The sequence below is a fragment of the Aphelocoma coerulescens genome, chromosome 23, assembly GCF_041296385.1.
Source record: "Aphelocoma coerulescens isolate FSJ_1873_10779 chromosome 23, UR_Acoe_1.0, whole genome shotgun sequence".
Lineage (NCBI taxonomy): Eukaryota > Metazoa > Chordata > Aves > Passeriformes > Corvidae > Aphelocoma > Aphelocoma coerulescens.
Window position 1 is genome coordinate 3,993,532 of NC_091036.1, and position 17,007 is coordinate 4,010,538.

At 47.4% G+C, this 17,007-nt stretch overlaps 1 protein-coding gene across 1 annotated transcript; it reads left to right on the forward strand.

Moving 5' to 3' along the window:
- Nucleotides 1-9,658: 9,658 nt before the first annotated feature.
- On the forward strand, nt 9,659-11,333 carry POU3F1 (POU class 3 homeobox 1). The gene has a single exon (XM_068994457.1). It carries the CDS (start codon nt 9,663-9,665, stop codon nt 10,776-10,778), a length of 1,116 nt encoding a protein of 371 aa, XP_068850558.1. The 5' UTR covers nt 9,659-9,662; the 3' UTR covers nt 10,779-11,333.
- The last annotated feature ends 5,674 nt before the right edge of the window (nt 11,334-17,007 follow it).

Genomic DNA, 17,007 nt, shown 5'->3' on the forward strand with positions numbered 1-17,007 from the left:
CTTACTATAATATTGTGAAAGCAAGGAGGAATAAACCTAATACCACAGTTCCTTGCCATCAAGAAACTATGTATTAATACAGTACTGCTAAGGTAATTAACCAAATCAGGCTTAGTCCAGTGCTGAAAGGGATTTCTTCCCCCAGGGATAAGCAGATGTCTCAATCTAATTATACAAGTTATTTAATCAGAACCAGAGGTCGGGTATCTAATGAAAATACTACTTAGTGTTGGGGGGAGCTGTTGCAGCTCTGAAGCAGTGCAAGCAAAGGGGGTATATAAGCTTCCACACCAGTGCAGCTTCTAATGTTTTACCTTTAAGCTACTGTACGTAACCTTAGGATCTCAGAATAGGAATTTGAAAGAGAAAAGAACCCATTCTAGCAAAAGTCAGTTTCACTGCCTGGTGTGGAAAGAAAATTCATCTAATAATGTCACTGGTGCTCCACCCACCCACAGTGCTGACACAGGAACAAACAACTGTTTTGTTTGAGGCAGCTGATAGGTCTGTAGTACCATTTTGTGAGCCTTGCCTCACCCAGATAAGAACTGTAACAGGTGTCTAAACCTGCCCATAGTCCAATCTAGCCAACAGTGGGGGTGCAGTTGTTAACAGCGCAGGCTAACAGGAAAGTGCTCACTGTGTTCTCAGGAACAGGCAGAGCCCCGAACCCATGATTTCCAGGATATACAGGTGTCTGAAAAGCAAGTGGAGTATCATTCCCACTGGGAAGGCTGTATTGCTATCATCAGCACCAGTGTATAGGCTTACTGACAATCACAGAGTGGGACACATCCAAGCTGCAAACTATAGCAAGTAGAAAACAAGTCTTCTGTGTTGCTGCTGAGAATTTTGTTGAGAAGGTTGTAGGAAATGTTGACCCAAATAAGTGGGACTGGGAAGTAAAGAATTCAGAACAGTAGTCAGAGTGAAGTGATGACACATCATTGCACCATGACTGGAGAGAAAGACCAGATCCTGAGGGCCTGTTGACTGCAGTGGGAGTTTGATGGCCCACAGTACAGTTAAACAAAATACAAGAAATACAAGTTGTGGCACTAGCTTGGATGAGACAGTCCTTTAACGAGTCTGAGAAGTACTGGGTCCATGCCAGTAAGCTACTTGCAACACACAGGAACAAAGAGAAATTTGACTTTGAACTCTGCTGTTCTATATCCACAATTACAGAATCACAGAATAAACTGAGTTGTAAGGGACCCACAAAGACCATGGAGTCCAACTCCTGGCCCCACACAGGACCATCCCCAAGAGTCACAGTATCTGCCTGAGAATGTTGTCCAAATGCTTCTTGAACTCTGTCAGGTTTGGTGCTGTAGCCAGTGCCCTGGGGAGCCTGTGCCAGTGCCCAACCACTCTCTGGGTGAAGAACCTTTTCCTAATATCCAACCAAAACCTCCCCTGACACAACTTCAGGCCATTCCCTCAGGTCCTGTCACTGGTCACCAGAGAGAAGAGATCAGTGCCTGCCCCCTCGTTCCTTTCCCAAGCAAGTTGTAACTGTGAGGAGTCTCCCCTCAGTCTCCTCCCACTGAACAGACCAAGTGACTTTAGTTGCTTCTCATACAGCTTCCCCTCAAGACCCTTTACCTTCTTCGTTGCCCTCCTTTGGACACTCTTTAATAGCTTAATATCTTTCTTATATTGTGGTGACCAAAACTGCACACAGACCAGTTGCATTTTCATATGCTGTATAAATAATATCACTTCTTCCATCACCTTGTACCTATTCCACACCAAAAACTAGCAGCTTATGCAGAGTACATATGGCTTCAGAACCCATGCAAAGACATGTCTGTAGTGTTGTTGCACTAGGTGATGAACAACTTAAGTTGTTCTTGTAACACAGCAGGAACCACTCCTGTCTCATCAACAACATAGTCCAGTGGGACACAGACAACCTACATTCAGTCCTCTGCCTTCTTTGAAGCACAAATAGTTTATGAAAAGAAGATTGAGAAACAGTTCTTTTCTAAGATTTGCCCACCTGCCAGCTTTGTGGAGCTGTAACAGTCTCTGCTTCTGAAGATTTCTCTTCTAGAAGCAAAACTGTAAGTGTGATATCTGTCATTTCAGATATGATGATCAATTAACTAAAAAATTCAATTAACTGAAGTCAGTTCAGTTGGAAAAGTGAACAGCTCAGGGTTTGTCTTTACAGGAAGCAGCAGAATGGAAGTTTGAGATCAGGCAGGGGAGCAAGGTTTTGATAGTAACTACAGTGCATGGCCACTTAGTGCATTGTTGCTGGAACCAGCAGAAATCTTTCTCTGAAGACAATGCATCTCCCTAAGGCAGGTGCTGATTTGGAAGAGGGGCTACATTCAGAGGCACAGCCCTCTTGGCAGTGCCATGCTCCAGGCTGAAAGCAAACATGGAATTAATGTCTCTTCCCATCCAAGTCTGTGGAGAGATTTTACAGGCGTCAGTGGCAACAGGATCAGAGTAGAATCTTAAGGCTCTTCCCCTTAAGCTTAGAGGAGTTTAATGGAATAAAGTCTAAGTTGTAATTAATTGGCTTCTATGTCTCCTACAGGAAAGAGTTAATGAAGGCAAAACTTGTCTGGCCAAGAGGCTGGTGCAGCTTCTGTAGAGCTGTGACTCACAGATAGAACATCCTGTCAAAGCACTGAGCAGGCTCCTCATCCTCAGCTCCTCCTGTTCCAACAGCAGTAGTGTGAATTTGTCCAGTATCATGGCTGGAAAGGTTTATCCCTTACAGCACCTGCTCTTTCCATTCAGTTCAATGCTGTTTGTTTGCACAAGAAAACACTGTCTTCCAGGAAAGACCCTACACATCCAGCTATGTTTTGATGTTTCCATGGTGCTGACCACCTGTAAGTACTCTCTACAGGACTGAAGGAAGTACAAGTTAATAGAAATATTTAAATGATTAAGGAAATGGCCAAAGGGAGGGCAGAAATCTGTAGGTTGCTGAGAAGCAACACACAAAGAGAAGTTACTGGAAGAGTTGGTCAAAAATGAACCTCAGAACTGGCTAGGTTTGATATTTCCATCTTTGAGCTTCGCTCAAAAAGAGATGAAGAAATGAAATTTGTTGGGGGCATCATCATTACAAAAGAGCACTTACTTAATGGGATGCTGTCTCAGGCATTATCTTCTACCCCAGTTGCTCACTACTTCCCTTTCTCTGAAGAGAATGGGACCAGTGAAGAGCTACCAGCAGCATCAGCTCTCTACAGCTGAATTCCAGGTCCCTGTTCCCAGTGTGAGAAGAGCCAGATCCATGGGGTACTCGGTGTGCCAGGGTGCAGGCAGGAAGAAGCAGAGTAGTCTTGAAAGCTGGTGCCTGATTCCTGTTCTCCAGAAGCACATAATCACCTGAGAAGTTAATTTCATTAAAAATTTATGTTTTCCTTCCTTCTGAACTCACCTTCTGCCTCAGTTATCACAAAAGGACTGATGACAAGTCACCAAAAGTGCAAGAATTATGACACAGTCATAGTGCAGGCAGAAGATAGGAAGGACTCTTGGTTTTGACAATGAGCTGAATTATACCTCTTTAAATCCATACTAGCAAAGCATAAATATATGGATTAGCACAACTATAGCAGATCAAAGCCTGAGGTGGAGAGTTTAAACGAGACATAATTTGTAGTAACAACAAAATTACAGGGATTCATCCCTTCATCTCCCAATACTTGCACCTCATCCTTGCCACAAAGAAAATTTCTGCCTCCCTGTTTTTCTGTATCTGTACATTTCTCAAAACATCTCAGTTTGGAAAGCCAGCCTGGGAAGCGTGGCCTGTCAATATGGACAGATCAGCTCTGGAACGTTGCATCATTAGAGGAATCAATGTGGAGTGGGGTGAATAAAGGAACACTCATGTCCTACACCAAATATGATTGGAAAATGTAAAAATGAAGCATTCTCTGTACAATCCCCCTTCCTCAGCAACTCGTCTTTGCAGATGCTGTGCTGGCTGCAGAGGGACAAGGACAAGAGAATGCCTGAGTCTGACCAGATGCAGGTGTGGTGATTCCCAAGATCCTGTTACTGCACTCCAGTAAAATAACAGCTGCTTCTGCTCCATGTTTGAGTTGATATTAGATTGACAAGATCAAGTGATGCCACTTGACCCATAGACTTGAACCATAGACACCTTTTACTGCTGAATGCATAATCCTTGCTGAACCCCCACCAAACACACCTCCAGGTCTTATCTGTTCTAAACTGAGTATTTATTCATGTGGTTGCTTTATGTAAAGTGCAAAGATCCTCATTAAATGGAAACCAAAAAGCTTCATTATTAAGGTGGAACTGAGCTGGGAACACACAGAGTGAAATTACCAACCTTCTGTGTTATTTTGGAAAGAAACGCTTAGTGCCTTGGGCAGCTGGTGCAGTCTGGTGCTAAGGCCTCCTGTTACCCCTGACCTCACTCAGGGAATGACTCTGGGTTTAAAGTGCAGATTTTTTCTGGCCGTTATGCAGAGATAGAAGAGATGCCCTAGGCTGAGGGGAGCAGAGCTCTCCAGGAGTGGCGGGCAGGGACACCAGCAGCAGCAAAGGAGCAGAGAAGACACCAGACCCAGCAAACCAGAAAAATACCATTTGGCTTTTGGAGAAGGTCTGGGCCAGATGGGAAGAGGCTAGGGCATGCAGCTGCACACTGGCTATCACTCTTGTTTCTGCCTGCAGCACCACCACAGCTGGGTGACCACACGGGAGTTCTGGGCAGGGATGAGTTTTGTGCACACAAAACTCCACAGCACTTGAATGCTGGCATTCACTGCAGGTAAATACAAATATTCCTGTGCTTCTATGTTCTCATTTATATTATAAATGCTACTCAAAGAGTTTGATGCAAAAGACCAATACAGAGAATTCAGAATGTACAGGCAAGCAAAGGTATTTGTCTAAAGCTGGAAATTAATTCTATTTTCCCTTTCTTATATTCACTGAATCCAATAGAGATTTTACCCAGCCACCCGGACTGCAAAATTCAGACTACACCAGACAAGACTCATAACATTTTGTTCCTAAGTAATAGGTGGTTGCAAAGACAAGGTAAAATTACAGAGGGTAAGAAATCAGTCTCCAAAATTCACACTTCTGAATAATCAGCTTTTCAGAAGCAGCTTGTTTTCCACAGTAAAGAACAGCTCTTTTTTTATTTCAAACCCTTCAGCAACATTAACATGTTTGGTGCAGATCAGTACCCTGTCATACCTCTTATCTCAAGGACAGCACCTCAAAGGCAAAATGCCACATCTGTCACACGGGAATATCAACAACTGTCCAGTCATCTTGAGTACGAATAAAGTACACAACCCACCAGTTCCATGTCCAATCAGCTGCTTTCTAAAGCTGCTACATACACCTCAAAACGTGCGTTAAGACTGTTTGTTTCATTATGGTACTTACTGGGCATACAGGATGGACCAAGATTGTATTTGTGAAGGAAGGCCAGGAGAGACATAATGCAGAGAGACACTGCGGTACCATGCACATGCTCGAAGTCATGCAGAGCCACTTGTAGAGATGGGCATGTGCAGGTATTCATGTCTGTGCACATGCACAAATCCTGCTGGAGGTGGAGTGGGGTGAGGAGAGCTGGTGGGTTATCCCTGTCTCCTCCTGTGTGTGACAATTCTAAAGGCTGTGGTGCATGTTGGTGGATGTGTGTATATCTTTTTCCCTTTGTTTTGTTTATTACTTTTAATCCCCTGGGGCGTATCTCTGAGCTGAAGAACTCTAGAGCTGATATAGCTTTTTAAAGCGGGGATTATGTAAATGCATATTATGGGGCTTTCATAAATAGGGATTATTTTTTGACTACATTTGAGCGCTTCCTTTGGAGCCATTAAGGTCTGTTGTGTAAACAGGAATTTAGTGACTGCCTAATCTAAATTTCATTGATTCAATAAAAGATCACAACATCATTTTTTGCATTCATTTTGGTCTCATGAGAACACATTTCTGGACAATTTTCAAATAATTACAGGACTGCATATGACTACAGCTAATCACAGTGAGCGAACCTCACACATTTATATTAACTGTTCTCTCTGATTCATTCTCTAGTTCTCTTCCTCTCTAGTTTTATGGCTAAATTCAGTTGTACCCGCCACTAACTTTTCTAACTGTCACTCACCAAATTAAGAATTCTGCAAGTTTAGATGAGCAAAGCAAAAATAAATTTTTGCCAAAAGGTATAGCCACCCAAAAAGTTGTAAAAATTTCTTATCTGTGCTCCTAGATGTTCTAGATGAAAGACATTTAGGCATCATGCTAAAAATTCTGAGAAATGCTGCCTCTTCTCAGGGCAATTTCACACTTACAGACAGATTCTACTTTGACTCTTGGCCTCCTCTCAACTGACAGGTAATGCTGGTGTCTTTCCTTGATACAGAAATGGTGCAGAGCCCCACTTCCAATGGTCAATCCAGTTATTTCAGCTGGTGTCTGAGATGGGCCCAGACAGGAGCAGCAGCTGTTCACTGAGTGCAGGAGGCCCAGATGTTTCTGCCCAGAGGCAGTTTCCCAGTGACTAGATGTCCTGACACAACACAGCTGCTCATCGCAGACCATTCCCAAGCAATCCTGAGCCTCCCTGTTCCCTGGGCCTGGTCAAGGGAGCAGAGCATGCGCTGCACTGCCAGCAGGTCCCTCGCTCTGCACAGCAGTCCCAGCTCTGCTCCCTCCATGCCGAGCCTCCTCGTTATTTCAGTCCTCCCACTGGCCTCAGATCCAGCTGCATTCAGCAGGTTCTGATGCTGTCACAGTCACACAGAGAATGAATCATATCGAACATTGCCCATGGGGTTGTTTATTCCTTGAAGAGGGAATGGACTGCATGCCAATATCCCTGGCAAGGCTTAATGAAGGAGCTAGCTTTTGCTAGGAAACCTGGATGCCCTCCTACAGGGATTTGCTGGATGATATGGCTCTGAAAAGCTATGTAAAAATAAGAACAGATATAATAAAAATTATTTTTCTGAAAATGGGAAGACACTTTCAACATAATGAAATCTTGGCAGGGTCTTTCAAGCTGCACAACTCTGCAGTCCCAGACCTCAGTGGAGACAGGGTTACCAGAAACACAAATATGCAGGTCTGGCTCTTGAAATTAGTGCTTATGTTATTTAATAAAAGACAGAACTTTGCCACCCGGCTCTCACTTCTGGAGTTGGGAATCACTGAGGGAGGAGTTAAATGGGAATTTCTCATCTTCCTCTGCTGTTTGCTGTTCCCAGTCTTTAAGTTCTACTTCTATTAAGCAGAACAAGCCAAAAGCATAATCTACACACAATGCTTTGGTTTACGAAGATCATTTGATCAAACATAAACCAGCACTACTGTGTAAACAGTCCATGATGGGGACCTCAGTTATCACACATGATGTGTTTTTCCCTTTGGTAATTTCTGAAATATATAAAACAGATGAAAGTTTGAAATGCAATCCAGTCTTCAGCCTTTGGAAATGATTTATTCTATTAATGATTTACTGATTTATATACAGCTTATTTTGCATAAAGTTAGAGCTGGGCACATTTATTCATTGTGATTCCCTTAAAAATGGATATAAATATCAAAAGCAATTGGCTACCAAAAATTTGAATATTACAGCACTGCATCATGGAGAGTTGACATGAATATGAGTCTAGGTCAGAAAAAATATACAGAAAAAGCTTAACCAAGTATGATATTTTGCAGCATGTCACTGAAAAATTTGAAAGGTTTCTATTCATTACAAACGTATGCAGTGTGTGCAAAGGATTCCTCAGGAAAGTAAGAAAGATAGCATTATTCTCCTAAGGACATATGCTCCATGATCTATTGGAACCCATCTCTCCTACAAAGTCCAGCCTTTCTCTAGGGCTGTATACCTGAAAAGAGACACTGGGTTCAGTGAAAGAACTAATTACACATAATTCCACAGCCAAAAATGCACATGTTCAGTCCCAAACTTGTCCCCAAGGACAGTGGATAGCTGAGACTGCCAGCAGCAAGGTGTGTCACTCTTGTAGCTGGTCTTTCCATTATTCAGCGAAACAAAGCCCAGCAGCTACCCAGGCTCCTGACAGGATGCTGAGCTCTCGGCATGGACCAGCACCAATCCTGAGGCTGCAGGTTTGGCCCTTGGCTGCTTAAAGGCAGGAGCAGTTCCTGTGGAGCCAGGTGTTCCCACCATCCCACTGCAAGCCTGGAGGAGGAGCCAGACCTTTCCAGCCCTGTGTAATCCCACCCAACCAGCTGCTCTAGAAGCTGGGTACACCAGGACAAGGGTCAGTGTGCACCAAATCAGAGTGATCACAGGGTGGTTGTGGACAGCACTTTCATCCTGTGGCACCAGGGGCTTGATGCGTCACAGCCCACAGGTCCACCGCTGCACTGGGATGAGGTGGGCAGTGCAGGCAGAGGTGGGCACTGTGCTGTGCACTGAGCTGCACATGCACTGATGTGGGGTGTTGCAGCAGCTGTGCTTGGTCCCCCCAAGCCCAGAAGCCAAAACTAGTTCTTCTGTCTGCTGGCTCCAATAGTCCCAGCGTGGAGGGCTGGAGTACCCAAGTCCAAACCAGTGCTTTGGTGCACAGAAATGACAAAGTGCCTCCGACGCAGAGGGAAGGGATGTGGGCCACCTCACGAAAAGCCTTTCAGGAGGCTGCAGTTAATGTCCTTAACAGCAGCGAGCCACCCTGCCCAGATGAGGAGAGTGCAGGGTATCTGTGTGTGGCCATTGACATGTTGTACTCGTACACATATTGATCCGATGGTTCATTGTTCACCCAAGCCCTTGGCAAAGGTCACTGTCTCTGCTCCCATTTTACAAATGGAGCACAGAGACAAAGATTAATTTTTAGAAGTGATTAATTTCCTGGTGCCCACCCTGATTCACTTTGGGCCTCAAGCCCCAGATGAAGTCTGGAGCTGGCTTAATTAAGACATCCCTTGCCCCTCTCCCAGCATTGCCAGACATGTCTGTTTCTTGTTGTCCTTGTCTTTTCCCACAAATTCCTCCACCCTTTATCCTGTGCCAACCCTCAAACCGGCTCAGAGACTTGCCTCTGAGGCAGCATCCAAGACCCACACTTCCCATGACGCCCAAACAATCTCAGATCCTCATTTTTTGGCCCTTGGTGCTCTAAACTATGGAGTGCTTAGGAACGAGGTCCCCCCCTTTGCAGGGTCCAAGTTTACCATAAAGGTCATTTTTAATGTCCCAGGTTGGTCTGGATTACCACGCAGTCCAGTGGCTAAGGACCAGTGGCCACCCCCGCACACCAGCTGCAGGAGCCAACGTCCCCCACCTGCCTTACAGCAGCCAAAACCCAACGGGCAGAGGGGCCGAGCCGCCCCCGCGCCCGGCCCATGTGGCCGGCGGCAGCTCGGCATGAATGAACCGCCCTCCTCCAATCGGCGGCCGCTCCGCCGCGGGCTGCCCCGCCGAGCGCCTCCGCCGCCAATCCCGTGGGCAGCGGCCGCCCGCCGCCGGCCAATGGCGACGGGCAGCGCGGGGCGGCGCCCCCCGCCGGCGGCGCCCTATGGCGGAGCGGCGCGGGCCTCCCGCGGCGGCGGGCGGGCCAATGGGGCGCGGGGGCGGGGCCGGCGCGCGGCGGCCCCGCGCCCCGGCGCGCGGCTCTAAAGCGCGGCGCACACGGCGCGGCGCACACGCGATGGCCGCCGCCGCGCAGTACCTGCCGCGCTCCGCCGCGCTCATGCACCCCGACGGGGACCGGCTGCACCAGGGCACCACGTACCGCGAAGTGCAGAAGATGATGCACCACGAGTACCTGCAGGGACTGGCCCCCGCCGCCGGGCACGCCGTCGGGCTGGCGCACCACCAGTGGCTGCCCAGCGCCGGCACGGACTGGGGCAGCGGTGGGGGTGGTGGGGGCGCGCACCTTCCGCCCGCTGAGCACGCCAAGGGTGGCCCGCCGGGGCCTCGCGAGGAGCTGTCCGCCGCCGCCTTCCACCACCGCCCGCACCTGGTGCACCAGCCGGCGGCGGGCAGCGCGGCGGGTGGCTGGGCGCAGGGCGGTGCGCACCACCTGCCGCCCATGTCACCGCCGTCGGGGCAGCCGCTGCTCTATGCGCAACCCTATGCGGGCCTCAACGGAATGCTGGCCCCGCCGGCGCCAGCGCTGCACCACGGGTTACGCGACCCGCTGGGCGCCGAGGAGGCGGGCGGCCACGAGCTGGCGGCCTCGCCGCCGCCGCTGGGGCCGCCCGAGCCGTCGGACGAGGACGCGCCCAGCTCCGACGACCTAGAGCAATTCGCCAAGCAGTTCAAGCAGCGGCGCATCAAGCTGGGCTTCACGCAGGCCGATGTGGGGCTGGCGCTGGGCACTCTCTACGGGAACGTCTTCTCGCAGACCACGATCTGCCGGTTCGAGGCGCTGCAGCTGAGCTTCAAGAACATGTGCAAGCTGAAGCCGCTGCTCAACAAGTGGCTGGAGGAGACGGACTCCAGCACGGGCAGCCCCACCAACCTGGACAAGATTGCGGCACAGGGCCGGAAGCGCAAGAAGCGGACGTCCATCGAGGTGGGCGTCAAGGGCGCCCTGGAGAACCACTTCCTCAAGTGCCCCAAGCCCTCGGCGCACGAGATCACCTCCCTGGCGGACTCCCTGCAGCTGGAGAAAGAGGTGGTGCGGGTCTGGTTCTGCAACCGGCGGCAGAAGGAGAAGCGGATGACGCCGGCCGGGGTCCCGCATCCCCCCATGGAGGACGTTTACGCACAGGCGGACACGTCGCCGCTGCACCACGCGCTGCCCGGCGCCGTGCAGTGACTGCCCGGCCCCCCGCGGCCCCGACGGCGGCGCAGCGGGCGCGGGCAGCGGGGGACGCGCTTTAATTTATTCTCAGACTGGCCCGGCCGCCTGCTCCGCGCCCCGCGCTCTATTTATTCGCCCGCCGGAGCCGCAGCGGCCGCCGCAGCAGTAGCCAAAGGTTTGCGATCTCTAATTTATTCCCTTCCTCGCGCAGCCGGGGGGCGGCGGCGTCCCCGGCTCGGCCCCTCCCGCTCTGCCCGGCCCGCCCGGGGGGACACTTCCAAACCATTTCCCGGCCCGTCTCTATTTATTTCTAACCGTGCGCGGAGCTCGCACCCTCCCGTTGGTGGGTTCAGTTCGGTCCATTCCCTTGGGTTTCGGTTTTTGTTTGTATCTCTATTGCAAAACCAATGTAGACTGCGAGGGTACGTTTCTATTTATGTTATAGTAAATATTTTATTACTTACATAAACCATTTACCCAGGAACCGGTCTCGTGTCGTCTTTGCAGGCTCAGCGCCCGGCCGGGAGCGGTGCTGCCGGGGGACGCCGGCCGTCGGGGACGGTGGCGGCGCCGCTGCCGTGGCGGGGCCCCGCCGAGCTCCCCTGCGGCGGCCGCCGAGCCCCCCGAGGAGCCCCATCCCGGGCGCGGGCGGCCCCGGCGTCCGCGGTGCCGTGCGGTTCGCAGCAGCGGTGCTCGGCGGGATTTGCCCGCCCGGTAACACGCTTTGGCGAGCCGCTTCCCTACGTGGATGCTCTTGTGCCCTGCCGTGTCCCCGCACCTTCTGCAGTGTTTTACTGATCCGAGCGTAACTCTCCGCAGTGTGAGCAGAAAACAGCCCGCACGTAACTTTTCTCCCACATATCGCAGCGGTAATACGTGCACACTGGTGTTGCTAAGTAGATTCCTTCTACTCAAACCACGCTCTCGGGTTTTCTGATGTCACCAGCTTTCCTTTTCGTGGTTTCATGCCCGAATATTTTGTGGTTATGCCAAGAAAGGCTGAAAGTACGGGGTTTGCATTCTCAGTTCTTGGGGGGAATGGTCCTGCCCCTCTACTTTAAACCTTCTCTTGCAGCACCAAGAAAAGTTGCATGTGAGGGTTGTTTGCCTTTGCAGGTCCTTGGATTCCTGCGGTGTTTTGTGTGTTGGGAGAACTTTTGAAATATGTTCCCATACAGAGGTCTTGCACTGATTAAATACTTCATTGAAATCTCATAGTAAAGAACCAAATTCTTTCTTTTTAGTTGGCAAAGAATTTACTAATGTTCTCAGACATCTGGCACTGGATAGTTTCCCCACTTTACTCAGTACAAATTATGTGCTGTGAAAACAGAAGCTTTAAAAGGGATTATTTTATCAGAAGCGCTGCATTGTGCATTGCAATTTGTGTATAATTCTTTTTAATATATATAAAAATTTCTAACATACCAAATGTAACTTACTCTTGAAAATTTATACTTGAAAATTCTTGTCTTCGCAGCAGTTTGATTTTGTTGCATTTTGTGCCTTTGGTGGGGGTGTGTATTACTTGTCTAAGCAATGTCATATTTGCCATTGATAATGTTATAATTTATTTCATTTTCAATGTTTCTTATAATGTAGCTATTCTACATCAGCTAATATAAGACTATCAAGTTCTCATTCAAAATTCTAGTAAACTGATTTTTGAGATTTTAAAATAAAGTCACTTTGAGCAGTTATTTCATCAAATACCCTGTAAAGACATGGTTCACTTTGTGATACAAACAAGATAGTAAATGCTGTGGGTTAGGGTATTAATAACTTCCCTTGGCATGAAGAGAATAATATGAAATCTCGCTTAAAGGGTTTAGTGTGTGGTGTGTGTTCTGTCAGCTTTTGCTACAGCATTAGCTTCCTTTTTTTGTAATGGGACTGGTTTTTATGGAAGAGCAGAGAATGGTAGGGCTGTTGTAGAGATCCTGAATTCGAAAAGTTTTGCCGTTTTTACGGAATATTTACTAATTTCTAAATAGCTAAGCAGATGTAGTAGCTTAGATGATACACTCCAGTAAAAAAGTAAGAGGATGATGATTCAAGGGTTTGAGTCAATGTATCGTGACAGCATTTAAATTAATTTCCAACTCTGAGAATCTGTCCTTAGCTGTTACCTCATGTGTTCCCCACACATGCACCATTGTTTTTAGTGTTTGGTCATGCTGTAACTGCAGCTTTTGCTTCAGAATTTCTGTGTGACAGCCAGCCTTTAAGGGCAGAAGAAACAAAATCAAAAATGAACAAAAGAGGGGTTTTTTTTTGTTTTTTTTTAAAGAAAACATACTTGTTTGCATTGAATGTTTAATTGTGCTGATTTTCTATAGTAGGAGACATTTCAGTAACCTCTTCATTCTGAACTAACCTGGATGGCAAACAGGATTTATATTGATACTCAGAAGGGAAGGGTCAGTTTTCACATTGCGTTCTCCTAATGGATGAGATGTGCTGTGAGTGCTGGGGAGGATGAGCACCCTTGGGTTGTTCGGTGTGTCAGATTGTATAAGGTGCTGGCAGCCCCACTGCATTAGCTCTTTTTATGCTGTTGAGCAGAAAAAATAAAATACTCTTTGTATCTCTCATTTCTGCAGTGCTGCAGTGCTCAGCTGTTCTAAAAATCAAATGCCCCAAAGGTTTGCCTATCTTAGAATAACTTGTTAGTTTTCCTGGGCAGGGATTAAATAGCAATTACTAGAAGGAGACTTTTTTTTGTTGGTTGTTTCTCACTAAGGTAAAAGCATTACCTCATACTACTACATCAGTAGTAAAGCAGGAGTAAGGTAGGACTATGCTATTGGTACATTAAAGAAAAGCAGATGTACAAAAACTTATTTAACAATGCTCCAACAAAGTAAATATACAAAGTAGGAAGTGTAGATAAGGAACGGGAGCACTGCCAGTGTGAGAGGGGTTTAGGTCTGTGCTGATGGGAAATCCTTGCTCTAACCCAGGAGCACTCTGCTGCTGAGCAGTGCCTGACCCCTGCAGATGCTCTTCAGAGCATTCGGGCTCTGATCAGTCCTATGGTCGCACCGGGCTGTGCTTGTCGTTCTTGGGGCAGGTGTCATCCATCACCAGGGACTGGGATGATCTGCTTGCCTTGCCCACAGTCCAGAGGGGCTGGTGACCCAGGGCTTACATCTCAGACTGCTGAGGAGAGCTGAGGTAGTGACCAAGGAGTCTTTGGCCAGATGGTGAAGTTGGTACCCGGCAAATGCAGCCCTGGTGTGGGCTCAGCGCTTCTCACACTCACAGAAGGGCATGAGCTGTGCTGTGCCACCCTTTGCCTGGGCAGAGAGACTGCCCATGTGCTCCAGGTACATGGGGAGGGCAGCTGTGCTTCCCAAATGCTATTGCTAAAATTACCAATAACCCAAATGCTGTCATCTTATAAACTGGTTATTGGTAACTTTAGGACACTGCTGTTTTCTGTAAGGCAGACAACATTCAGTAGGGTATCACTTTTTCCCTTTTACCTGTAGAGAGGTGAACAGTTGCCAATTAGCTTTCCTGAATGCTTAGGAAAAGTTGTAGTATTCCAGTATCCATTTTCTTCCAGATTTCTTGTATTAGACTATTATTGCTGCCACTTGCAAGAACAGGGAGTGCTTGCTGTATAACAACTGCAGAAGTGACTACAGCACAGCAGTTTGCCTAGTGAGGCACAGTCACTTGTAATTAGTAATGCCATGTTCATCTTATGCTTTCCACTGAATCTGGTCTCTTCTGACTGCTGCCCAGCCAGAGCCATGCTTGATCCCAGCACAGTGCTGTGATGCAACTGGCCCCTAATGAGCTAAGGCAGCAGCTGAAACACTATAATCTCCTTACATGAAGATTCAGAGCATCAGCATTAGCGCCATAGTCTTGTTCCCAATTTTGCCCACTCCTGCTTGCTCTCTTCCCTAGAAGGAGAGATTTCAGTACCATTGGGTTAAGCAAATCTTGTAATTCTGTGATAATGTTGTTTGCATATATTTTAATTTTATGCTAATTATACCGTTGGTTGTTTGGAGCTGGATCAGCCCCAGGACAGCTCAGAGTTATCATTTCACAGGTACCAGAAGCAGACTTGGGTCCTGCCCCAGGGCAGAACTCCACAATTCTGGAATTACTTCTCCTTAGCTGCCGCATATTTTTCTTACAGTTGGGTTGTTTGAAATGAGCACATCCTGGCTGGTGACTCGGAGCTGATGCTTGCTGCTTGTCATGTGCTGAGGATGGGTGCTCAGTGGCTGTGGCTCCCATGGGGGCTCTGTCTACTGCCAGCGGCTGCTGCCCTCTTATCCTCCAGAGCAGATCAGCCCCAGCAAGGGCAGCAGCAAGCAGAGGTGGTGTGGGGGGTGTTCTAGTTTTATTTTAAAATGCTAAATGTCCATAGATGACAGTGTCTGGTCTCATTAAGAGTAATATTGCTGCTCAGCAGGACCAAGAGCAATGTACCTTCCTGAAATGGGCAGCTCCAAAAAAACCAGGCTTTTTGTAGGCTTACACCAGCAAGTACAATGTGGGCTCTGAGCAGCATCATCCCTGTTTTGTGTGTATGTGCCCATATAGGAAACACACAGAGAAGGAACTCGTTAAAATCTCTCACGGGAACTGCCACTGCGCTTTGCCAAGCTGATTTATGGGCATTCAGCATTGCTCCCACTTGTGATTTGTTGCAAGTGTAGTTGTGCATGCAGCTCTCACCTGGTCACAGCAGTAGAGATATGGCCAACTGCACTTCCTCAGGTGTTTTCCTCTGTCACTGAAGGAAGCTCTGCCAATGGAAATTCCCCCTGGTTTCAGTTTGAACTAACGCAACCCGGTGTCTGTGCCGTATGTGGGGATTACAAGATTGCAAAGGCTGTGTTAAAGCACGTGATGCTGTACACATGATATAATGTGCATGTTAGATCAGACCTTATGAATATTTCATATTCCTTGATATCACATTATTTTTGGTGTTGGGCAAATTGAATGTTATTTCTTGTAAGCCTTGCAAAGGTGTTCTGGTTACATTGTTTCCCTGGCTCATAAACTGCTGAGAGCACTCGCTGCAACGAAGAATGCTTTTCATGCCAAACTTTAAAGACATTTCTTTATTTTCCTTTTTCCTACCTTTCTTCAGGAGCATTCTGCCTGATCAAGGCATTTGTGCAGTACCACCAGCATCCAGGACCTTTTTCCTTGTGGGCATTGGCTTCTCTCAGCTCCACAGGGGCAATCTGCTTTCTATCATTGTACCAGATTCTCTAGGGCCAAAACTCTTAGCAGTTACCACAGCCACAGAACAGTGTTTCCCACAGAATGTCTCCAAGCTGGCTATTCTGTCAGCATGTTTAAGGAAGGTGGATGGCTCACTGAAGCTGCTCAGCTCTGTCTCAGGAGCTGCACCCCTAACAGCTGTGTCCTTCAAAGTAAATCAATGAACAAGTGCACAAAAGTCTTCTTCCAAATATCACATATATGCACAAGAGGTGTTGGATGCTCCACAGAAATACCAGCTCTGCAGTCAGGGATCAGTAGAAGGTATCAGAGAGCCAATGGGCAAATGGAGATCTTTAAATTTTACTGTACTTTTTTGGGTTTGTTTGGTTTGGGGCTTTGGGGGTTTTTTTTTGAGAAAATCTGTCCTGTGATTTTTATTACCTGGACTCGTTGTGTATTAGTACCTCTCAATCACACTAAAGGCTATGCAACTGAGATTATGCTGGATCATAAATTTGTAGCCAGACAAAACTCTAGGAAATGAATTTACACATTTGCATCTTTTGGAGTAATTTGCAGAATAAAGAGTCAGACTATTGCATTAGATGTCTTTATGTTTGGGGATTTTTAAAATATATAATTAGTTTTAAATTGGAGATGTTTTTTTCAGTCACGTTTGAGACTAACCTGGTTACAGACAAACCAACAGAAGGACGGGCAATGAGGGAAACGTAGTACACGAGGGCAATTAGGAGAAGTGCTACAATGCAGGCTTTCCTCTAAAATGCTATCAGAGCTCCTGAATTTTACTCCCAGATACCCTGTTCACTTTCTTAAGGATTATGAGAAATGTTTAGGATTTTTTTCCCCAGTGTTCTTACTTCTCATGAAGTGATATCATAAGATATGACATTAAGTTGCAAGATTTAATTTACATGGATTGCTGAGGCACCTCAGCAAAAAGAGCTGCAGCAGTGTGAGATGCTGCCTGTGCGCACAGTGAGGGATGCAGAGGGATTTCTCAGAGGGATTTTTCAGT